General features: G+C 28.8%; 2 protein-coding genes across 4 annotated transcripts; one reads left to right on the top strand and one right to left on the bottom strand.

The window, feature by feature from the left end:
• Nucleotides 1–15: 15 nt before the first annotated feature.
• On the bottom strand, nucleotides 16–15,769 carry Bcat (Branched chain amino acid transaminase). The gene is made up of 7 exons (XM_011058146.2): nucleotides 15,241–15,769; nucleotides 8,505–8,609; nucleotides 8,208–8,417; nucleotides 7,422–7,652; nucleotides 1,095–1,404; nucleotides 817–971; nucleotides 16–734 (listed from the first exon to the last, which is right to left on the bottom strand). Exons 1-7 carry the CDS (start codon nucleotides 15,259–15,261, stop codon nucleotides 543–545), a joined length of 1,224 nt encoding a protein of 407 aa, XP_011056448.1. The 5' UTR covers nucleotides 15,262–15,769; the 3' UTR covers nucleotides 16–542.
• A 4,250-nt stretch (nucleotides 15,770–20,019) lies between these two features.
• Nucleotides 20,020–26,477, top strand: THG (tRNA-histidine guanylyltransferase). 3 transcript variants are annotated; one of them, XM_011058148.2, is made up of 4 exons: nucleotides 20,020–20,242; nucleotides 20,293–20,700; nucleotides 22,357–22,601; nucleotides 25,980–26,477. In XM_011058148.2, exons 2-4 carry the CDS (start codon nucleotides 20,352–20,354, stop codon nucleotides 26,427–26,429), a joined length of 1,044 nt encoding a protein of 347 aa, XP_011056450.1. In that variant the 5' UTR covers nucleotides 20,020–20,242; nucleotides 20,293–20,351; the 3' UTR covers nucleotides 26,430–26,477. The 3 variants fall into 3 exon arrangements, with proteins under 3 accessions (XP_011056450.1, XP_087272385.1, XP_011056449.1); XM_011058147.2 differs by having other exon boundaries at nucleotides 20,021–20,242; nucleotides 20,358–20,700; XM_087416259.1 differs by having other exon boundaries at nucleotides 20,020–20,700.
• The last annotated feature ends 125 nt before the right edge of the window (nucleotides 26,478–26,602 follow it).

The following is a 26,602-nucleotide window of genomic DNA, read 5'->3' as shown; positions in this document are numbered from 1 at the left end:
AATGAAAAACATATCTTCTATGAATTTTTACAAAAATTAATATTATTTATATAAATATATAAATATACATATTATACATTAATATTATCTATAAAATGTATACTATACAATGTACGTATACACTCTGATTCTACTGTGACTTTAATAACTATGTTGCATTCGTTTGTGACATACGTACGTATGTACATACACATAGTCTATATATTTATAATGTATATCTGTACATATAACTATTATACTGATATTTCTATTAAATTAATGTTAATACTAAATTAATATTAAATATTATTAATTAATATTATCTTTTACATGCCTTACAAGAAGTGTTTTTGTTATTGAGGGGCGTATATTTTTTTACCTCGAATGTCAAAATATCTAGTTCCGACACTGATATATATACATACACGCGCGCGCAAGCGCGATACGCTACCTTTTGTGGGTTAATTAAAGACTTAACAATTTTTCCCTTTTAAATTTAAGGATTTTGAAATATTTTACTAAGTGGATTAAAATAATTGTTATAATCTTCTATCATCCATATTTTACTCGATGATTAAACTCCATGGATGGTCAGGTATAATACCATACTGTATATCCAATAAACGTTTTTTAAGCATCTGATAAATTGGTTCAGGCTGTTCTGTCGTTGGTATATGCAATTCTTGACCTTGGAAGTTAATATAAGATACAGGACTGACTACGCACGCTGTTCCTGCTCCGAATATTTCCAACAGCTATAACAAAAAAATTAATTGTAATAATAGACAATATGCTAAGAGAGAGAAGAAAAGAGGAAAAATGTTACGTAAATCTTACCCTATTATCTGAATTTAATTGTATAATCTCTTTCATCGTAATGGATCTTTCCGTAATTTTATATTGATTCCATTGCCTAGATATAGCTAAAAGCGAATTTCTTACAACTCCGGGTAAGATCAAGCCATTTAAAGGTGGTGTAAGTAGTTCCTTTTCTGTATAAAATAACATAGGAATAGTAATCGGTAATTTCTAAACTGAATCATTAAATCAAGTTATTCTTCCTTATGACGCTTTTCACAAACATTTTATAAAATTCACCAAAAGTTGTTTCTTACCTCCGTTATTATTTATATAAACAACGAAGATGTTCATAGTGCCAATTTCTGTAAGTTCATTGTTTTCACCGTACAGCCATAATACTTGCTGTAAACCTTTTTCGGTGGCTTCTTGTTGAACTTGAATTGTAGGTCCATAATTGCTGCCTAATTTAGCATTACCACAACCGCCAGGCCATGCTCTCGTATACCTAGGATCTGCAAGCAGGGAAATCCCGACTTGCTGATCTGTAGCTTTAAAGTAAGATCCGACGGGAGATAGGATTACATACAATAAAGCTGAATCCGAAGTTGCGACTCCAAGTGTAGGCTACAGGAACAAGCAAAATGCAACAAATAAATTTTTTTTTCCAGAAAAAAACTTTGAGAATTTTTATCAATTGTTCTGGGCCACGAGCGAACACACTTGACTTCTATATATATTTGTAGAGGAAATTAGAGGAAATAATAGTGAAATAACAGGGAGAAAGGAAATTGATAGAGAGTGAATATATTACCATATATGATATTAGTTAATTGTGTAAATAAGACACAGTTTCGTGTAGCGAAGCTTCGCTGGCGAAATTCCTCTATTCCGCCGATTCATGTACAAATGCGTAGCTAGCGAAGGAACGCTCATAGTTCGACATTGCATAACTATGAGCGAAGCAGCGCTTCGAAACAGCTGATTTACCCAACAAACACAAATATGTATTGTTATATTGCTTTAATAAAACAGAATGTAACAGGTAATATAACCTATGTATTAACCTATGTAACATACACGTTAGTTGTAATTTCCATTCATTGGAAACTACAGCTATATAATATAAATATAACACTCTCAGAAAAACTGAAAGATATAAAATTAATTAATTAGTCTTATTGCTGAAAAATTTATCGATTAGTATAAAATTCCAGAATACACACGGTAAAATAAACAAAAATTTTCCCCTGAATTAGGGAATTAATTTCATGGTATCATCACCATCCTAAGCTGTATCACATTTAGCGCTGCTTGATTTCGATAATACGGAAATTGCTACTTCAATGATCCACGAATACTGTAATGTTAATGCAAGACTCAGTTGTGATATAATAGATGTCAAAAAGATAAAACGTATTTAAATATATTTCTTCACGTATTCAAATATATTTCTTTCATAAATGAATCTGAAGATTTACATACGCAGAATAACATCCAGCTGGAATAATTATGTAATGAATTATATATATTATTATACATATTTTTCATATATCTTTTTTATCGTTATCTGTTAACGTATTAAAAGATTTAGAGGAAAGTCGCCAATGACATAGTTCTTCTAAGATCGAAATCAGACTACGCATTGAAGATTGAGATTGAAGATTGAAATGTTATTAATCAAAACAATAAGAGCTAAAATTTTTTTTGTTCTCATTGGTCAAATTTCAATCTGTCTGATTCCAGTCTAAAAGAATTTCCTATTTTCTCGGAAATTAAATATTGCATTTTATTAATACTGCTAAAAACATCTGTTTAGATGTTTAGATAATTAAAGAAGGAAAAACTCGTAATTTTAATATCGATGTGTCGTTTCTATATAAAATCAGCTAAAAACAAATTCTGTAAATGCAAGAATAAAATTCTCACGACTTTCTTTTGCAAATTGTGTAGTTTAAATAATAATGAATATATTATTGATAATTACGTTGATAATTTTACATGTTTGAAGTTTCCTACATTCGTTTTATTTATAGTTTTCTTTTTCTTATAATTTTTCCTATAATTATAGTTTGTATGCGCAAACTTGTCTTACAATTAGTTACAAACACGCCTTGTCTATTTTCATCATATGTGGTTATAATATTAATAGATTGACGTAGAATATATAGAGTAATGATCTGGATTTTATTGTTGAGCATCAATATCGCTTTACTAAGATCCAGTGTGATACAATATAATAGATAATGTACAAACTAAAGAGAAATATTAGTCAATAATAATATTGATTGTGTAAGGTTTTAAAAATATTAAAAATATTGATGCATACTATCAATATTACTGATTCAATATTATAGATCAGAATTATTGACCGTGTAGGATCATCTTAACAAGTAAACCGCATAATTCCATTCCCTGTATTTAAGACACATAAACATAACAAAAATGCAAGAATAAAATTACAATTTCAGCATACAGAAAACATTTTCATATCATTTTCTGACAGTTCCAGTGAATTTCTAGTAATTCTGATGAAATCAATAATGAATAGTGAATAATAATGGTAATATCAATGGTAGATTATAACTATTAATTCTTTAGCCTCTCCGAAAATTATTTTTAGTAAATGTGCAGTATAATGCTCCCTTCTCCAATACTTTGCTTGTTATTGTGTAAATTTTTATATTTTCATGCATAGGATATATTCTGCTAATATATATAACAATACCTGCAAAATAGCATGATTTAATATTCGCTCGTGACCCATTTTGCCCGGTTCTTTAAGGCTGTTGTATCACGTTAAAAGGATTTATTTTATACATGAATTTAATTGAATAAAAAAAAATTTTTTTGTCTTATTTTCTTTTTGTCTTATTCTTTTTTTCAGTCTTATTTATTTAGTTCTCATTATTCTGTTCTATTGAATCTAATTCAATAAAAAAAAAGAATTTTTTTTTATTCAATTGGATTCCATTTGATTCAACTGGATTCATTTGATTGAAAAACTGCATTCTCTTATTTAGAATTGTGAATTGAGCAATACGTATACATGATGCACGCACGCACGCACGTGCACACACACACACACACACACACACACACACACACACACACACACACACACACACACAGAGAGAGAGAGAGAGAGAGAGAGAAAAGTTAATATTATCTTTATATTGAAAGGCACAGAAATAAGTTTCATGCAATTCCTATAAATAAATAAAAATGCATTCGGATTAAAAAGAATTTATTTTAACGTTCGCAAATGTGTATTTCTGAATATCTGAATCCATTTCAATCTATTCTCATTACTGACAATGAGTAATATAAAAATGATTTTTTAATTTATTCAAAATATTATTATATATAAAACCATTTAATATAGAATACAGTATTGTAACAAATACATTTTGAAAGGTATCTAGATATATATACAGGTACTGTGTAGGAAAAGTATCTAATTATAGGCATAAATACATTTTTTAAAAATTACTTAAGTACAGATATAATACAGAAGTATCTAAAAGATTTAGTTATTTTTTAAAATATTTTTTATTTAAAAAAACAAATTGTGTAAACAAATTTTATTTTACGTCGAACTACTACTTATGCAGCACACTTACAAAAATGTTTGGATAATTGTCTTTTGTCATATGCTTTTTAAAAATCAGTAGTATTTTAAACATTGGAAAATCGATTTCTTTTGGGGGTTAAATTAAGTTTAATGTAATGACATAATATATATAGATCAATGAGATGTACAGAGTGTCCCGCTAATTTTTTACAAAGCGCTCTTGTGTATATAAATAGAGCGGATTAAACTGAGTCGAAAAATCCTCTACGATTTTACAATTTTTGCAGTGGTTAACGAGATATTAATCTATAAAAATAGTCAAATTTGCTCGACCTACCGCCAAATGCAAGCAGGCGGTGAGATAAGACCGCCTAGTGAAGCCATCGCTAATGCCAATTAGGCACATTAATGTCAATGAGAGAGTTCCACTTAACGTTAACAACGTTCGTATACATCATTTTATTCTTATTTAACAGTTGATGACAATGAGGATGAAATGATACTTGCGAACATTAAGAGTAACACACACCTAATGTCGCTTGTAAACAACATGTCCAGCGACGAAGAACGTGGGCGGTTTTATTTTGCCGTGCATTTTCATTTAACGGTAGACTGAACGAATTTGCTATTTTCACAAATTAATATCTCGTTAATCCATTGCAAAAATTGCAAAACGGTAGAGAACTTTTCGACTCAGTTTGATCTACCAAACGGCGCTTGCTCAAAAATTGCGGTACCTTTGTATATATAGATCATGCATTCTGTTCGTAGCCGAAAGATGACAGTTTAAAGGTCTGTGATTCGTTGCATCTCTTTCTGTCTTCAAAGAAAGCAAAGATAACACATCTCAATGGTTACTGACGATCGACGACGTTCTACAGTAAATCGAGTTATCATAGAGAAATGTCTAATTTTTTAATATAATGAAGTTAAAGTACCGAACTTGACGTGTGCAAAATTCTGGGGTAGGTTATCGATGAAATAAGAGAGAGAAAAAAAAAATATTGAAGATGTAACTTTTAACATATAACCTATAGTGATAGATAAGAGTCGAAGACGTTTTTTCGATTAACTGCATACACAAACATTATCATAGAGTTCTTTAAAATACGTATAAGATTATAATATTGTAGTTAAAAAAATTACGATTGTAATGATCACAAAAAAGTAATAGGTCATAGCACATTCTGGAAAGATATTTAATGTTGAAATGGCAATATATATATAAAAAATGAAATTTTAATTTCGAATGAAATTTCTTTTTACTTCATTACTTTTGCATACTAGATATGAAATAAATTTATTATATCCAGTATCCAGTAATTTTACGATCTGGTGCGTCTCTAATAATAACAATTCAAAAGTTTATTGCTTATCAACATTATTACATTAATTTATTTCATCAATCACTGTACGTACAATTTATATCAGAATTAATACGTATCAGAAATAGTCATATTTCAAGAAGGTTACGAAAATCGATTATGATAAAAAGAAGAATACGATGTTATCGTAAAGTCTAATAAATATACTCTGAGGCAACACTTATTATCTTGCAAACAGTTAAAATGTTAAAGTTAAATAAAGAAGATTTCACATGTCGGATTAATGCGATAATTAAAGTACATATATGATATAGTTAAAATACGTGAATAATTACTTAAATAAATAATTACAAAAATTGTAAAAAATTGAATATGTAATAAATAGGTCTTTTATAATTACATATTAAGATATGATAAGAACTGATTTTCACAAAAGTAACGTTCAAATATATCATATCAAATTTATCAAAAAGGGAAAAGAAGAAAAGCATTTGAATAATAAATCGATGCTGTCTTGTATCCAAATAACATGATTATAAGAGCATGCGTCGTTTCGTATGTAACATGTAACCGGTATATCAACAGAAAGTTGTGATTCTGTTTATCATGTATTATCATTAAACATTGAGAAATATGATTGCTTTTGTGCACGTATACATATAGCAGTCTTGACAACGTTCGTGACGTAAGTAATACCATTTCACACTGATTATGTCTGTGACTTAATGTACAACCGGTCATGTATATACGAGGGTCGTTCGAAAAGTTTTGAGCCTCAACACGAAGATAGTATTATTCGTCAAAACCATTCTGGTACTACAATCGTATGTACATATTTTTTGCAAGATACCTAAATGAAAACTGTAGCCATTTTGGTTAGCTCAGTTATTTTTGAGAGTCATTTGCGCCAGTCGATGTCAGTGTTTCGTACAATATCTTGCAAAACATGATTATAATATATACCAGAATGGTTTTGACAAGTAATGCTATCTTCATATTGAGGCTCAAAATTTTTCAAACGACCCTCGTAATTACATCATTTATTGTAAAATAGCATTACAATGTAAACTTCGGTAATTATTGCGATTGTGAAAAGGTTAAACTTCACCAACGATTTTTACATATAATTAAAGATATAATCTTGAGTCACGTATACTTTGAATCACGTGGCGGACTCTTTTAGTTTCTGAGACACTTTAAAGTATTGAATTTTTATTTCTGATTACAGTTTTTCGTATTGTGTTATTTGTACTTTTCTTCTATCCAATATAGCAAAATGTTATTCATCTGTATTTTAATAAAATATAATAAAACGAAATAACGTCTTATTTCCACGACATATAATATTAAAAATTATTTCACCTCGGGGCGTTCGATTTTCTATGTGAAGCGAGGTTCACCCCATATCTTTCCTCTGTCTAGAGACAGCGTACACTTTACAACGAAGCGAGGACTACCTCACCTCCCCTTCTGTCTAAAGGTGGACCTCTTGCTTCTCGTGGAAAGTGAATGTAATCGGGAATAAAAATTTAATACTTTAAAGTACATATATCTCAGAAACTAGAAGAATCCGTCACGTGATTCGCAAAGTGTGCGTGACTTAGGATTATATTGGCTTCAATTTTATGTAAAAATCAAAGTCATTGGTGAAGTTTAACCTTTTTACAATTAATAATACCTAAATTTAATGAGATAAATACTAGCAGAATACTCGATGATATATTTAATAATAAAATAGTACTCACGTCGATGCCTATAAGCGTAGGACGAATGTAAAGACTAGAGGCGGTAGAATGTGGAACCCATTCTTGGTCTATGCTAATTAATCGACAAATGCACTTAATTAATTCTTCCCCTCTGAAAGGTGGCAGACCAGCTCTTACTGCTGAATTATTCATTCTTTCCATATTTAACTCTGGTCTAAACAACCTTATTTTGCCATCAACACCTCTGTAAGCTTTCATACCTTCGAACAACTGAAAAAAGATTTATACATATATTACTACTGTCAAGTTAAATCAAGGAATTTCAGTTCCACAATAATTTGTATACATATGTACAAATCTAATAATCTTTGCATATCCTACAGTTTTAAATATATATTATCTATTATATATATATTATATATATGTACATTTTTTAAATCTAATTTCACAGAGATAGTAAAATATCCTCCAAGATAGCGATTATCGATATTAAATATTTTTGACAGAAGAATTTCAAGATAATATATATTTTTTTATGGGATATATAATATTTTATAATATATTAAAGAAGACTTCTCAGCTTTACATCATACGAAAGAAAAATAATTCTATCTTAATTATTAAAACAAGAATGTCATTAACATTATAAGCACTACTGAGAATGATACATACATAATTAAATATTAAAAACAATATTTTTTATAAGTACAAAAAGAATTTGTTAAACATAATAATATAATAAAAAATAAGAGATAAATCATAAAAATAAATTAATTTTCTTGATACTATCTCACATGTCATCTTCGAAATACAAAATATAAATACCTCCACAGCATAATGAAGTACTTTCGCAGCTGGATGAAGAACTATGTTTTCAAAAGGCATAATTTCTGGTGCTTGCCAACCATTCATGCCTTCGTAATAATGTACTTTGAGCATGTGATCAGTGAAATATTTCCCAAATGAAAGCTTATTAACATCAGGTTTAGGATTTAACTGATTTGGTCCAGCGAGGCGAACAGATAAATCTGCATACTGATAAAAACATACTGAATAAATTACGTTTTCAGTTTCATCTATATTACATTTTACTTAATTATTCTTATTGTAATAAGTGAATACCTTAAAAAAACGTTGCGGTACAGAATTCTTATCTTTAGTTCTCAAAGAAGAGCTCCACCTAACACTCTGTTGCAGCTGATTAATCACATTTCCGAAAAATAAAATCTAGAATAAGAATATATACATTTATTTCTGTTTCTAGTAAAAAAAGGCTGATTATAACAATTTAGAAACTCGAAGTCCGCAATTACGAAATTTAAAATTCTTAATAATTTGGGCTATATTATATTTATGTGCGTGCATTTACAAATATTCTATATGGAAAATGAATTTTATTTTTGTGAGTGAGTGAAATAAAGACTTTATTTTTACTTAGCTTAACTTAATATCTCCATAAATGGAATTTAAAAAAAATAAAATTAATTAGCTTTATTCAGATTAGATATTTTTATATTGTATTTCTTATTCATTTCGTATTTCACCAAAGTATATATAATGTCATCATTATAAAAACTTTTAAAACAGTAAAATAAAAATAAAAATTTTAGAATTTTATTTTTATGTTTGAATATAATATTAACTGTAAAAAAATCTATGCTAGAAAAGCATGTTCACTAATGATATACTTCGAAAAATTTGCCTCGTCACTTAATATGTGCCACTAATTTTAATCTTTGTTAATAGAATCGACGAAGTCAGTTAAGAATATCAAATTATAAATGATAAGAACATATGAGTCATTATAATTTTTTATGCCGTAAATTGAAAAGGTTAAAAATTTCTGCTTTCTCTTTTCCTTAAAACCATTAAAACGTTCGACATAATGAATTCATTGCCTATTAATGTAATTATTTGTTATACGGAATGTAGATCAGCAAAACTCTTAAACATATGACGTTATATGTTCTTATCACACTTATCAGTTAAAGAAGTACATATCTATAAGTCTATACATATACATCGACATAAACATCAGCTAGACCATATATTTATTTGATCGTTTTTTTAATGTTACATACGAAGCATAAATACTTTTAATAATTTTATATAGAAGAATATAAGTTGAAATATTATCTTCTAGCCTAAACTTTGCGCTACGGTGAGACTAGTATTACAGACAATGCTCGCATGCATAATAGAGGAAAATTAAAAGGTATTTAAATGGATCTTCAATTTCCAAGAATTTGCAGGGTAAAACAGGTTGAAACCAATATTCTTTCTTGAACAAAAAAAATTTTTAATGATTGTATGCATTGTATACTAAAATAATTACTATGTAAAGCAACCGGAACTATATTCCCTTACTAAGATTTGAGATTATTTTTTCTAATTTTTTGCCGAGTCCAAAATTGAAAACTGATGGTCATGTTTAAAAGAGGAAACATTTCTGAATGTTAATAAAAATATTTTCAAATATTTATAGGTATTAAACTTAGTAAATGATTTTATTAAGACCGTAATGTAATAAATACTAAGAAATAAGAATATTCAAACTTATAATGGTCAAAACTAGATCTTTAATGCTTAAATAATTCAATGTGAATTATGTATGTATGTACTATATATGTACATACATATGTACCATATTTGTAATTATTTCAAACTACGCGCTGAATTGGTTTTCCGGACTTACAAACGCAATTAAACTACTGGAATAATATCACAAATTAAATTAAATTGACAAGCAAATTTTAATAATAATTTTGATGTTGAATAAATATCATATTAGAAGGATGTTAATGTGCTGAAAAATTTGTTAAACTTAGTTTTCATCGACTTTTTTTGCTTGAAAAATGTATTTACTTCAATAAGAATATGAATTAATACGTCAATCAGAATATTTTCTATTGTTTTCTGTTATTTTTCCTCATTTTTCTGGCAAAACCATATGGAACTTATTCGTGCCACAAGACAACCAAAACTTAACATTCTTTTAATAAAAGAATGTGGTGTTAAGCTTTAAAATAAAAAAACGCGCTACAAATAAAATTATAATAAATTACTAATTAATATAATAATTATTATGGTAAATTATTAATTAATTAATAATTAATAATAAAATATTCTATGAGGCGAAGAGTAGACATAAAAATGTAAGATTCTTGTTTTAACTACTTCTGGTTAAAACTTTTTAACAACGTGTGTTTTTATCAAATAGTCGGAAATTCGAAGACTACCGACTGAAGTAAAAAGAATTTGTTTTGCTCGTTGATAACATATCTACTTATTGTATTCTAACAAAATTATGATATTTTAATTATTCTAATTAATGAAAATGACATTTTAATGTTTTGATTTATTGGAGATATACATATATTAGATAAACATAAAGAGTATTGTTATTGTTGTTGTTGTTATTGTTGTTATCATTATTATTATTATTATTATTATTATTATTATTATTATTACTATTATTATTATTATTATTATTATTATTATTAGTGTTTGACATATATTTAGAGAAAATATAAAATTGTAGGTCAATGGGTATATAAAATTTATACATCGCATTTAATATTATTCATTGGAAATCCGTATGCGAATGAACAAACATGACTTGATTAAATTGAAAATGAACGATGAATCTGCTGACGCGTTGGCATAAATATTACTCTATTCGTTTTATTCTTTTTAAACTTTGTTATTCCTATTTTCTCTCTTCAAAGTACAAATATTAAAATAATATAAATCTTTGTATTTTATATGAAGATATATACATTAGTACATATAGAAACATAAATATGAAATAATATATATATAAATATTAGTTATTTAATTAGAAATATATAAATAATATAATAAATATTATATATATAGTTAATTATATTAATTTCGTTAATTATATGTATTTAAATAGATTTGGATTAAATTAAAATTATAACTTGGCAAATATAAGATTTGTATTCAATGAGAAATATGTTTAACGTATACATGTACAACGTATGTATATAACTGTTTTGAACTGTCTCACATGTTTATGATATATTAATATTTTCTGGGAAGATATATCAATATTTAAGGATGAAAGTTTATAAGTTTATAAGTATTAATTCAATTAAATAATTACAATACATATAATAATATTTCAGATACAAAATAATAGCAATATTATTATGATATTGTATTATTTAATCGAATTAATAAGCTTATAAATTTTTCATTCTTAAATATTAACACATTCTTCGACAAAATATTTATATTGTTAAAATACTTTGTATCATAAATTTACTAATAATTGAGGATTTCATTCCTTGAAGAGCATTAAAATTAAAAAAAAAAAGTAATACGTACATTTCTGTATGTAATATCAACATATGCACAACATATGCAATTAAAATTGATCTTATTGATAGGTGAAATGTAAGATTTATTTGTATAGGATATTTTGCAAATGCTACAAGTCAATATAATACGTTTTAAAGATCGTAAAATTGTTTTTTTTTTATTTTTAGTTTACAATGTTTTTATAATCTTAAGATGTTTTTAAATATTTTAGAACAATTATCACATTGAATTATTTGCATCAAATTAATAATTAATTATTAAGAGATATTCATAGCATGGGCGAAATTCATAGTCAGTTACAATATTTTGAGATGTAAAATAATATCTTAAGATGCTAAAATGCGGCTATGTGATTGGCTTATGACATCTGAAGACAGTATCAAATATGAAATTATGACTACCGGATACACTATACATATTAGGGTAATCATGTATACAAAAGTCACAATAACTTGGATTTTGCATGAGAAAAAACTTTTATTTTCCAAGAGATTTTTTTTCGAAATAAATTTTTTTTTATTTATCTAAAGTATTGACAGACTCACAGTTTTATACATCAACATACATGCATATCGTATATTAATTTTAAATAAAACATGAAGTTTATGTACATGTGAAATATCTGATAGCGTTTTTCATTGGTAGCTGCACACTCGATGCGACACATTAAAGCCATTGTACACTAATCTAATCTAAATGTAATAGTGAAACATCTTAATTGATAAAATATCCGATGTATGTTTTATCAAATAACACAATAAAATGTATTGAGGATTTTATGGTTTAACTCGTTTCTATATTTTCATTGAACATACATCTTTGAACACACATCGATTTGTATACAACAGCTTTAAAATGTATTGAATGTGAATGAATCATTGAAAAATGAAACATAAGATATTTTATCATAAAATCATTCATCTATTAATTCTATACGCTTTTAATTATATTCCGATAGCTATATCGAAAATTATGTTTTTAGTTGGTAAACGGGATTGCAGGTACCGCTGTAACTTAGCTATTTTGTAATGGATCTGATACTGTAATGGATCTGTAATTTCCATTTGTGTTGTTTAGGAGAGAAGTGCTTTTTTATTTTTTATTGTAATAATTAATTAAGAACGTATAAATATATATAAATAAAAAAATACGCACAAAACTATATTATATTTCTATATTTTAGAATACATACTTCACTTACTTACATACTAAAGAATATGTATATATATATATATTTTAAAATACAATAAATTTTATTATCATGCATCAATAAAACATTTAATGTAATTCATTAACATAAATAATAAAAACTTACAACTTTTAACTTCATATATTTCTTTGGAATTTATTTAATTAGTTTTCTAAATTTCTAAAGTCAAAATTGTTATTATAAAATATTTTAATAAATAATATATATGTATATGTGTATAATGGTAAATAATTAACTATAAATTATTATATTAAAAAGTGAGTAAAAAAATACGCCACTATCTTGAAAAATACAAATGAAAATCGCAGTATCAGCTAATCCATTACGGAACACAACTAGTTATAGTACTACCAATCTCGTAACGAAAAAGATAATTTTTGACATAACTAACAGAATACAACTTTTATATTAAGACATATTTAAAAGACCTTATTGTCTTTGTTTGTACCAAAAAATTAGATTGTATTAAAATGTATATATGCTTATCCAATAAGAGTTATACAAACTTTTTTTTAAATAAAACATATACTTTTCAGCAGAATCTTTTTTTATTCTATAAAATATCTCTTTAATCTTTAGTAGACTATGACAAAATTATTTGAATATCGGTCAAATAACTACCTCGACTCTTATAGATTCTGACGCTTGGTGAAATTTTTGTCATTTTGATACGACTCATTCTCAGCAATCTCAATCTCAATTTTCTGACCAAAATAATCGGAATGTGTTTCTGATCACATTCTACGAATTTTCATAAAATGTTTGAATAATTTTCACGTGTGATTCAATATTGTATCGCTCCATGTGACACCACACTAAAATGCCTATATCTCAAGATGACACATGTCAACGTTAAGTCGAGTTCATGGATGCGTTTTGAAATTACATCTGCACAACTTTGCATAACTCTTGTTGGATGATCATGTAATTAGCTAAGATAATCTCGATTGTTTGTATGTTTTACAAGAGTGTTGCATTGAGTGTTGCACGATTTTTATTAGGATTTTTAACAAAGTTCAATTTTCAATGAATGATTACCCATTAATTAGTTAAAATTTAGATTTTAGATCCAAAGTATAATTTTGTTTATAATTTTTATATATATTTTACCTGTGCTTTAAATATTTTAATGTTTTATACATAAAAGTAATCGATCTTTTATTTATTTATAAGTATTTATAAAATAAATTAAAAATATAATATTCCAGCAGCTTTTATATATACTTGTGATTCCTTTTTGCAACAATTTTTGCTGCTCGGAATTGTTAGCTGATTTCACATGATATAATACATTAAAATATTTCAATATATTATATAAATATCAAATATTTAATTTTATGGTAAACGATCGTATCTTTACGTGTGCTATTAAATTTCGTTTCGTGATAAAATTTAGTTATAGTTACTATATTTTAAACCAATACAATATGCTTGCTTATCTTTTCGATATTTAACTACCATATTTACATTGCAATTAGTTACTTCAGATGCAAAAATTTCTAACCGATTATACGATGCAAATAATTATCTGTTAAGTTTGACATTTCAAGATCGCCTGATTGATTTGTATATTGCGAACAAAATATGTATCCTGTACTTTTTTATATTATATCTATAACAAATATCTAACAAATCATAAGGGAGAAAATTGTTTATAGTGTCTGAAAAAATTTATGTAAAGAATATTCAAACATCAAAGAATAAATGTAACAAATTTCAATTATATGGCTGTTACATTATAATAAAAAAGAATAATTTCTAAAAAATGGTTATATAAAGTTATACTAAAAGCAAGAATGCCCCCTTAAAGAAATAAATAAATTACTATTTATATATCTGAATGAAAACAATTATATTAATATTTTTATCGTGAAACTTATATTTAAATTTCTCCTTAATTAAAAATATGTTTTAAATATTTGTTTTAATTTAGTTTGTATTTAACATTTAAATGCACGTAATTATCCATAGTTCAGTCTTTTCACGTTCAAAATATATACCCATCAACACGGTTATATTGAATTTATGTTGTATCCGGTTGATAATTATATACATTTATCAATTGATTTCGAACAAAAACAAACTAAAGAATAAAGAAGTAAAAAAAAGATAAAATCGATGGAAGATAAAAGGCACTACTTCCGTTTCATCTTCGAGAATTATCGACTTTCTCATAATCGAGATAATGCATAAAATTGTTGACTGAATTTTTAATTTCCCGAATAACTTTGATGGTTGTAATTTAGTGGCTTGACTGAGAAATCGAATACGAATACGCAATCGTAAAAATAAATTACTTACCTTGCGTCGTAGGTAAACCATATTGAATATTTACTTGAAGAGACAGAAAAGAAGAAAGCTCTCAATAAAGGACACGCGATTGTAGCAATTTGTTTACGCTGCTTCGAGTATCCGCGCAGTTCATTCTACGTACTGATCGCTCCGTTCTTGTACTTCTTTTTACTCTTTCCTTTCCCCGCAGGATTGTCGAATATCATTCAATTTCGAATTGAAGAAACAAAGTAAACATCAAATGGACAACAATATCGTTCACGTTAAATATTATAGTTGATTGTAATGTATATCTCCACAGACAATAAGAAACGTAGAAAGAATTTTGGAAAAGCAGAGAGCCCGTTTTCAATGCCTTAAATTAAATGGTCTACTAACTCGAACAACGATGGAGGCCGAACAATTGTTGAGTATTGGGGAAAACGAGCGTATTTATTTAGGTGAAATTTTCATTCGTTCGTTCGTTTGTTTGTTCACTCACTCGCTCGCTCACTCGTTCGTTCACTAATTACTGATTCGGTCGCCCAATCATGAATACAGCATGCTCGAATTAAGCGCACGTCAGTTAATATTTTATTTATCAGTAAAGAATAAGGGGGAGAGAAAGAGAAAATGACAAACACATTGTGGAGGGAGGAATAGAGTGTGTGTGAGAGAGAGAGAGAGAGAGAGAGAGAGAGAGAACAGACACAGAGAGAGACAGGAACATGACTTCTACGAACCAGCGTCCCTCCTTTTCTTCCCAATCGCTTGTCAAATGATAATATAACGACGAGAGGAGACAGGAAGGAGTAAACGATAATTTGATGTGTATAAGAAGGAGATGTCAAAATAACACCGGCATCGCATGATCGTTCGAGAAAGGGGAGGAAAATTACGTCAAGACACACATGCTCGCTCGCGCGACCAAGGAGTTAAAAACATGTTGATAATCGCACGTTTCCCTCCGCGTCTGATAAGTGTAGACAGAGAAGCAGCATGCGCATTGTTATTTACAAGAACGCTTATTCGATTCTCAAAAATTTACAACCGTCATAAATATTGATTTGGAGGCGTGGTATGCTCTACGTAATATTTGAAAGACGTAATATTTGATTTTTACTGCGACGTGAGAGAAAAATGATTACAAGAAAAATGATATTATAACTTCTTAATGAGGACAGGCAAGTTACAAAAGCATTATATCGAAATTTTGGATGTAAAGTAAAGTTAAGACATTGTATGACATCAACTTACATCGTAACAAATATCAATTGTATATGAATACAAATGAAGCAATGAAAGAATTATAAAAGAATTTATCCTTTTATGGAATAGAAAAAAAATTGCGACTACTAAAAATTGTTTGTTACAATTAGACAGATAACAAACAATGTTATAGTTACGTCACACAATTATAGTGACATACGTGCGAATATCCGCTTTATCATAAATATGTCACAGTAATGTCATGCTGATATATGTGCAAATGCTGCTTTACAACATGTATTATTTTGTTATGACAATCTCACATCTCACATTGCAATGATCATCATATTTTTCTTCTTGACTATATTTGTGACTCTATTGTGACGTGAATATGACTCTTTGTTATGAGGGGAGGCTCCGACAGGAACCTAAAAATTAATTTTCCTTCCCCTCCCGCCCTCCACCCCCCTCTTCTCCTACGCTACAAGTAGGAAATTTCGATATCAATGGCCCAGTTTCCACCGAGGATTTAAACCGGATCAGAATGTAAGAATCAACCAACTACAGTCGAGTATTCCCTTGTTACAGTCGAACGACAAGGGAATGCTAGACTGTAGTTGGTTGGTTCTTACATTTTGATCCGGTTTAAACTCTCGGTGGAAACTAGGCCAATGATTTATATGAGAGATACTAAAGTACTATAAAAAATAACAATCCAATAAAATTCACTTTAATCGTAAAAAGCCGATGTATCAGTCTCCGCGCGGTCTAAGGTTAAGCAATCTACATTTAGTGACGTACTTATTTATGATAGGCCGATTTGTGAATCCTTCCTTTCGCAAGGTAACAATATTGTTTATATGTAATAACGCAATAGCGCATCGATTGAAGTGCTACGTTTCTATCTAAATACATTTATAATACTGCATGGATATTCTAATCATAGAAAAAAGAATTCTATGATTAATAAAAAAATATAATTTTTTAAAAAGTAAGAAAAAGAGTTCCACTTAAATGAAACATTTATTTCTTTAATTGGTTCGACAAAAAACTATTTTTTTTAGCAAGGACACAGTGTAACATAACACAATGAATCATTACATTCTTGTTGTTTACCAACAGAAAAACGCTGTCTCACATCAATAATATGTATTGTGTAAACCATGACGTATGTCCTCTGACAAAAAAAGGACCTTGCATATTTCTTATGGATTTTGGTTCTCGATTAAATCTCATATTCTAGGTTCTTATAGTTTCGCAGTCCTGATTAAGGGCCGGTTGTTCCTTTTGGTAAATTTTATCTGTTGGATAAGCAGCAAGATTATTCAATCACATGCACGATTACCAAATTTATCTCACAGGTAAAATTTACCAAAAGATGGAACAACCGGCCCTAAGTGTCAATATTAAGTCGTAGAAAAGTGATCAATCATAGTCGAGTATTCTTCTCGAGATTGATTAATTTTCTACGACTTAAGATTATTGTAGACCCCACTTTATATAATAAAGCTGCAAGTCGTAAGAAATTAACCAGTCGTTGGCCGGTATTCATAGGTTCGGATTTACAATAGATATTTTAATCAATCAATTTTTACGACCTTCAGTCGTAAAAAATTGAGAAATTGACCAACCACAGTTAAATGCGAAGAGAATAATTGATTGTGATTCGTCCATTCTTTGTGGAGTAGTCGGATCTTATATTTAAGATCATCTTAAGTACAATTTTAAGATGTCATGAATTAATCAGAGGGTTGTATTAGCGACTTAAGATGATCTTAAAATAAAACTAGTGGCTTCTGCATATTGGACGCGGAAACGCTTACCGTACGACAAAATGAGGTAACTAATGAACACATTAAGAGCTGTAAGCTTATTGGTTATCGCATCACATTTTGCTGCGCGGCAAGCGTTTCCACATTCAGTGTGCAGAAGCCATATGACTACCGGCCGTATTCAATTATTTTTTTTATATTCGTCTATGAATGGTCAATTTCTTACTGCTTAGGATATATCCACATAAACTTGCATAGCCACATAAACGTATGCATAAAGAAAATTATTAATTATATTAATATTAATTATTTATATATAAAATCGCATTTTTCCTATAAAGACGCACGTAAGATGATTTACATAAATGTGATAATGACTCTTAGGATGAAATCACACGGTGCAGAAAAGAGAATGCGTCATAGAAGTAACCAATCGCAGCGTTATTCCGAATAGCGCTGATTAGTTGCTTCTATGACGCATTCTCTTTTCTGCACCATGTGATTCTCTATTCCGCAACCCTTTTTCGCACCATGTGATTTCATCCTAAGCGTCGTGCAACTTTGAAATTTGCTTAGTTTACATCGTGCACTTGATGTGGATACCAACTAGCAACTTTCTATTGAATTATCTTAATTTCGGCGATACGTGTAAACATATACATGAGATGTGCATTTAATTAATCATTTTAATGCATGTTGTACCAATGTAGTAAAATATTCTTTGAATTACATCGATGAAATTAAAATAATTCAAAAGAAAATTACATGTAAACGTATACAACCGGTCACAAAAAAATTATAACACTCAGCGATGTTCTTATTTGTGGATCCATGAAGAAGAACTAATCGCTCGGTGAGTAAGCTGTATTCCGAAATCCGACGAGATATTATTAAAGACCGACATCTTTACGGAAGTTCACGTTCTTGTGAATATTGAAGTGATTGAGAGTTAAAAACTGATAATATTACACTAATTTTATGATTTATTAATTTAGTAGACGTATTTATGCATTTTGAACTCAATAATTGCAGAGAAAAAATTGTAATTTTTTTTTACAATATATAAGATATTACAGTTTTACAAGTATGCATATTTATTTATGGAACATTTATGTAATAAAAAATCATTAATTTAATAATATATGAGGCAAATATTTATTATTTATGCTAATAATAGCTAATAATAATAAATTTATAATATATTAATTGTCGATAATGTCAGCATTCTTTAATCCGGACCCTTTTTACATCGCCGAAAATTTGCCCAAGGTTGACGGTCTTTAATAGTATCTCGTCGGTGACAACAGCGATTGGTCGCGCCATATTCTTTTCTAGCCAATGAGAATGGAGACATCATTGGCCGGACTCTTATTTCACCGGACCCTTAACCGAGGCTACGATCTCACTACAGGAAAGTCTCACTACAAATGCTTTAAAGCGTTTGGTTGACCAATTGGAAAAAAGAATTTTACAAATTGACCAATCAAAAATTGATTTATAGCATCGCGTAGACCGTACCCCGAACCGACTTCATGATAGGCTGATAAGAGCCAATGGGTGTATTCAGTATTATGACCGCTCATTGAGCGCTCAGTGAGCTCTTGTATCTGTTTGGTCTATATTTTTAAATCTAATGGAATATACCAATCAAAGGCAAAAGCTTACTGAGCGCTTAGTGAGCGGTCATGTAGTACTGAATGCAGTCATTAGGGTGAAATTACACAGTACGGAAATCAACAGCCAATCATGGGAAAGACATGGGATAGAAAAATGCGAAAGAGCGCTGATTGGCTGTTCGAATCACGCATCCTCTGTCCCGCATGCTGATTTCCGTACCGTGTGATTTCATCCTTAGACAGCATGCATATTTATCTCGTATACTGACAGACTTTTTTGTCACTTGTGTCTATGACACATTTCCTAACCTGAATCGTGGTCATCAAGTTTAACAATTAATATCTCAGTCCACGGGGCAGAACAATGCTTTTTTCTGTTAGATTCATTTATTTCGCGCGAAAACGCGTCGAATGAGGCTAATCTCATCAAAATCGGTGAGGAAGACAGAATTCTTGAGTATTTAATCTGAAAATGCATTAATTAGTATATTTTTATCAATTTTTGTGATTGTGTGTGCCAAATTGAACGAATACCCACAACTGAATGAAGAGCGTTCTCTCAAGGATTACTCGGGCTAAACAAGTGGTCACGCGCCGCTATTTATGCCTGACCACAATGGCTAAGAGCAAGTTCGAGTATGTGAAGGGATTTGAAAGGGACGACAACTGCTTGCCAAATTGCTGGATTGTGATTAGAATAGATGGCAGGAATTTTTCGAGATTTTGTGATACACACCAGTTTGTCAAACCGAATGATGTGGCTGCTCTCGAATTAATGAATCGTGCTGCTATTACTGTTATGGAGGACTTTAAAGAGATTATATTGGGTTTTGGTCAGAGCGACGAATATTCGTTTGTGTTCCGGAAAGATACACAGCTTTACAAACGCAGAGGTATATTCATCGTGTGCCTTGACAATGTGAGATTTGTCTGATATAGAATCACAGTATTAATTCATTTTTGCCTGCGTACAGTTACAAATGTTTCATTCTTTACTGTTAATTACATAATTATTTTTTATTTTAGAATTTGTATCTCGATGACGTTAGCAATTAATTTTCGAGTTTTTTAATTATATTTCGTACTGCATTATTTTAGCCTATTATTGAATATTATAAATTTACAATATTAACTAATTTTTAAGTGTTTTAAACACTTGTTTACTATTCTATAATTGAATCATTATTATGTCATCAACATAAGCTGCGATTGTTTTGAGTGCTCACATGCTGTGTGTGTAAGTTTCATTTTGCCTTTTTTATCTGTATCATTTATTATATATGTGGAAAAAAATAGAATGACGCTTACAGTGCATAAGCCACAAGTGTGGCATGAGCACTCAAACCAAATGCAACCGTAGTACTAAATGAAGCATAGAATTGAAACCACCTTGATAGACCTCGACAGAAAGAGTATGAAAGACGTAGAGGTAATAACAGATAGGAGTAGTAATTAGTCATGTAATTAAGAGTCATGAATAACTTTACTTAAGTTGAGAAATGTTTCTTTTTAAGATTTTAACTTTTTTTTTATTAAAGTAACGCTTATGTTTAATAAATCAAATAATTAAAAGGGCTCATAACCAATTTATGATATTATTTCTATATGTACAGCATCGTTGCTGATATTGACTATACTGTACTATATATTCCATCTTTTTTCATGAGACCAAGAAGTATATAATTTTAACCGGAATACTCTGATTCAAATTATAAATATTTTCCCTATTGATCAATGTAATATATTACATTTTCAATAAATGTATCGCACTTATTTTCCAAATCCATCTACTTTTGATAATAAAGATTTTTGTGACCGATAAAATTTGTTATTTTTTCAGACACAATATTATACGTTAACTTTAAATCTTCTTATCCACGTTTCTGAAACTGAATCCTGGTACATTTTCTTTTTTTTTTGTGCTCGAGAAGTTTAGCTCGATAGCAATATCTATATCATCAATAATTGTGCTATTTTTAAACGCTTCATTAAAAATTTAATGTATATTCAAAAATTTATTTTAACTTTTTAAATCTGTTACCACTTTCATTTGGTCCTTAAGCGTCGAATCGATGTAACTTTCTTGTATTTTTGTTTAACTCCTTAAAGCGATCTTGGTTTTGTTTTATCACTTTTCTAGTGTTCCACAGCTATTAAAATATTTAACTAGAACTTTGAATATACAGAATGTGTAAAGAGTATCAGGACGGCAAAATATCTCGAAAACTAAGCATTTTAGAAAAAAAACTGTTTCAGATAAATTGTAGGGTTTCAAAAGATCTATTTACTGGCGCTATGAGTTTGATCTTGGCTGGCGACACCAAGGTCAGGTCAAGGTCACATTGATTTTTTCATTCTTTAGTAAATAGAACACCCTATTTTTCATTCTAGAATTTAATAGCTGCTGTCAAGAGCTTTTTAAAACACTATAATAAAGTTTATTTTTATTAAGTACTTGTCGAGTTAGGCTTGAAAATTACAGTATCGCCGATATTAGCATTACCCGAGATGTTCGATCGATGGCATTTTTTTTTGTATGTTTGTTTCAGCGTCAAAATTGATGTCTAATGTGAATTCATTATTTGCTTCGGCATACGTTTATCACTGGTCACATTTCTTCAGAAGCAAAGAATTGTATTACCCACCGTCATTTGATGCTCGTGTTATATTATATCCAACAGACAAGAATTTAAGGGATTATTTAGCTTGGCGACAGGCTGACGTACACATCAATAACTTATATAACACTTGTTTTTGGAATCTTATTTTGAAAGGAAAATTAACTCCGAGTCAGGTAAACATAAATAATAATCTAGGATTTTTAAATCAGTATAAGGCATATTTCAAACATAGGAGCCAACTGCTGATAAAAAAAAGATAACTAAAATAAAATTATTAATCTGTATATATATATATATATATATATAATATATATTAGGTGTTGGAATTAATTCGTAGCGTTTTTAAATGAAAGAATGTTATTTATTTCACATGAGCATTAAAAAATACATTAATGAAAATACTTCCCATCACTTGTAAAACGCTACGAATTAATTCCAACACCTAATATATATATATATATATATATATGCTTTACTTTTCTATACAGGATGTCTTAGAAAGAGTACGAATCCTTTCACTGGCAGATTCTGTGAAATATTATTATTTTATGAAATAAAAAGTTTTAAGATGTTAAAGGTATTATAAGTAAGAGCTTTAAAATAGGAATGATCACGTAGAGTTTTCCTATATTGATATTTATAAAAAAGATTGAGTATGTAAAATCGGCAAAAGAAAAAAATCTGAAAAAGTCACAAATTTTAGTTCAATTTTAATGTATTTATACATAATAAGTTGTCGATACATTATCTGTTCAGCAATTGTAATGAAATATCAGAAGATAAGAAAAATGGTGTAATTGCATAAATTATATTTTAAAAATGCATGTACACTTTTTAAAATTTATAAAATTGAACACCATTCTTTTAAAAATAAAATATTTTTCGACTTCTGTGAATATTTCATGTAGATAAAGAATAAAGGAAGATATACTTTTTTCGCGATCGTTCAGATGTCTTATGTCTACATTTCTTTACGTATTTTTCTTCTTGAAAACCGAAAATTATAATGACGCTATGCTTATGAAAAAATGGAAACGAAGTTAATAAAATCCTTATTCACATTGTTACGAAAACTATTAGTTTTTAAATTATTAATGTATGAATAAAGATTTTTTACTAATTTCATTTCAACGTACCAATTTTTCCTTGAGCGTCATTATTATGACAATTTTCAGTTTCCATGAAGAAAAATGCATAAGAAATTGTAGAAATAAAACGATCCCCAAACGGTCGATCAGAAAGAATGTACCTTCTTTTAGCTATTTATTTCTTTATCTAAATAAAATATTCAAAAAAAAATTGAAAAATATCTCATGTCTGAAAGAATGGTATGCTTAATTCTATTAATGTTAAAAGTATATACATTTTCTACAAAATTAACACCATTTTTCTCACCTTTTAATATTGCATCGCAATTGCAATTGCTGGGCTAACAATGTGTCGACAACTTATTGTATATAAATACATTAAAATACATTCGACTAACATTTGCATACTTTTTCGAATTTTTTCCTATTTTCCCGGTATTTGACATATTCAATCTTTTTTATAAAATTACCAATGTAGAAAAACTCTACAATAATCATCTTATTTTAAAGCACTTATTTTATAACATCATAAATACTTTAAAATATGAATTTCAATTAAGCATCTTTACAGTAAGCGCATCACAATTATGTCAATATTTAAAAGCGAATCAGTGTACAGTGAGTCACAGAAAGGTTGTTGCACTTTTTTCAGTAGATTTTTTTAGAAATGCAGCCTGGGTTTTAGCAATTGGATCTTACTCTTGGATCTCACCATTTATGTTCAATCGTTTTACGAGTAAAGCTGAATTCTGAAAGCCATTGAAAAAGTATCGCTATTTTTCTGTGACCCACTGTACAAGTGTAAGAAATAAACGACTTTTATATCAAACATCAGAGCGCTTCAGGATTCGAATCGAGGCCTGGTCTCCTCCATATTAATAGATTTCCGTCCTATCACCAAGCCACATAGCCCTGACGTTGATAGCTTCTCTGCTGCTTATTTCCTCTAAATTTTTTATACAAGGACATCTTCGCAACCTCGCGCGCGAAATATCATGCCTGAGTGCAAATTTCAGACGCTACAACTAGCGAACTTTAATTGTTTAATAATGAAAAGTATTATATCCTCGACATTTCATATAAGACTTTTCGTCCAAAATCTGCTAGTGAAAGGATTCGCATTTTTTCTGAAACAGTCGTTTCTTTCCAAATATATATATATATATATATATATATATATATATATATTTTTTTTTTTTTTTTTTTTAATCGGAACGCTAACTTTTTCATATAGAAATTTGCTATCTGAGAATACAGCTCAGTACTGCTGCTTTTCATTCCTTATTTGATCACTGAGGTTCAAAGTATTTCTTGAGATAAAGGAAAATGTGAAAATGTATACTTACAAAGAGAAGTGTTTAAGTTTTTCAATACCAATCAATTTTTTTTATGATTCTTGAGGCCAAAAAACATAACACATGTCGCAGCATTTATTAACATGCGGTTTCGTCTTCGAATTATAAATTTTTTAAAATCCGAGAAATTCAAATCACGCTTGTTCTTCAAGGAAAGTTTATCAAGGAAAGTTTATGAAGGAAACGTTTAGAAAACTTTTTTTTTACAATAAATAGAGGTTCCGTTATTTCGAAACGTGCCGTTAATAGTTTTTGTTTGCGAAACTATATCTTTCAACCATTTAGAAACGGTTTAATATTGCTTTTGTAGAGAATATTATGATATTAATATTCTAATTGTTTGAAAGAATTAATAAACACAACAGAACATATATTTTAAAGAAAGAGAAAAGTTGCTGAACCTCGAATGCGAATCCGATTCGCTAGAATGATAGTTCAATTTTTCAAAAATTTATAACTCAAAAATAAAGTCGCAAGTTGATAAACGCCGCTCCACGTATATTTTTTTGCCTTCAAGAATCATTAAAAAAAAATAAACATCGAAAAACTCGATAAACACTTCTGGGATTTCCCTCATCAAAGCTTGGATTATATGGAAGGTATTTGAAAAGTTTATATTGTTGAATTTTTTGAGTTAAGCATAATTCCTGACAATCCGTTGTTTTTCTTTATTTTAAGAAGTGGTAGAATAGAATCTAGGCGACGGATTCTTATGGAAGAAAGGTATGAAAAAGTTGCTGTGTATGACAAGTAAAAAAAAGAAATGATGACTTTATAGAAAAGTAGATAAAAAATAGGTAAAAAATGTACGTTACATGTAGATCACATACAGAATTATTAATATATTGATTATAGCCTAATAATTATTTATATATTTATCATTAATGTATATTTTAAAACAATCATGTTACTTTTCAATGAATTCAGATTACTTTTAAATTTGTAAATAGAAAACAAATTTTTTCTTCTGAAAACAATTTTAATATAAATTATGTTTGGAATTTAATTGCCAGTCTAAAAAATATATTAAGTTTTAAATTTGCTCTTATAAAATACAATAGAATATTTGTGATAAGACAAAGATCTGTATAATTTATGAATGTTACAGGCTGAGGAAAAACTGAGGGGCACACTGGCATCGCATAAGAACGAGTTGCTTTTTCAAGAATTTAGTATAAACTATAATAATGAACCGCCATTGTTTCGAAAGGGTACAACACTTATTCGGAAATTGGTACCTGACAGTACAGGAAGATTGAAACCTACTATAGTTCCTTTAATAGATGATATTATCGGTGACCGTTTTTGGAAAGAGAATCCTGAAGTTATTGGTTTGAAAAGTTTAGTAACTTATCAACCACCAAGCTTAACGAATAGCTTTAAAAGTACAATGTCCGTGTCTACTCCTTCTTCATCTACTATAGTAAAACTTGAGAACAACGTACCCTCCTCTTCACAAGTGATAAATTCAGTCAATGAAGAAACGCATTCTAATAAAAGCAGAGAAACAAATGGAAATCAAATGCAGTGTGAGAGTGAACGTATTTGTAGGAAATAAGTTTGTACTTTGTTTTTTTGTATATAATAAAGTTGAATTGGAACTATATCTATACGTGATAGTAACAGATTGTCTATTGCAAGAGGAAAAATCCTGAGAACCAAATAGAAGAACACCATAAAAAATAAACACTTCTTTAGTCTTTGAAAGGATCAATTGTTACGTTTCAAGAT

Source organism: Acromyrmex echinatior, chromosome 19 (assembly GCF_024713525.1).
Source record: "Acromyrmex echinatior isolate Ae372 chromosome 19, ASM2471352v2, whole genome shotgun sequence".
Taxonomy (NCBI): Eukaryota; Metazoa; Arthropoda; class Insecta; order Hymenoptera; family Formicidae; genus Acromyrmex; species Acromyrmex echinatior.
This window is presented reverse-complemented; position numbering and strand designations above follow the sequence as displayed.

Bases quoted from the DNA above. Each gene is read 5' to 3' on its own strand.
- THG (XM_011058147.2), top strand. From the start codon at position 20,219: ATGAGGCTAATCTCATCAAAATCG. The intron at 20,701-22,356 runs GTATATTCATCG...TGTTTGTTTCAG, and splicing joins ACAGCTTTACAAACGCAGAG to CGTCAAAATTGATGTCTAAT. The intron at 22,602-25,979 runs GTAAACATAAAT...TGAATGTTACAG, and splicing joins GAAAATTAACTCCGAGTCAG to GCTGAGGAAAAACTGAGGGG.
- Bcat (XM_011058146.2), bottom strand. From the start codon at position 15,261: ATGGTTTACCTACGACGCAAG. The intron at 972-1,094 runs GTAAGAAACAAC...TATTTTATACAG, and splicing joins TTATATAAATAATAACGGAG to AAAAGGAACTACTTACACCA. The intron at 735-816 runs GTAAGATTTACG...TTTTTGTTATAG, and splicing joins AATTAAATTCAGATAATAGG to CTGTTGGAAATATTCGGAGC.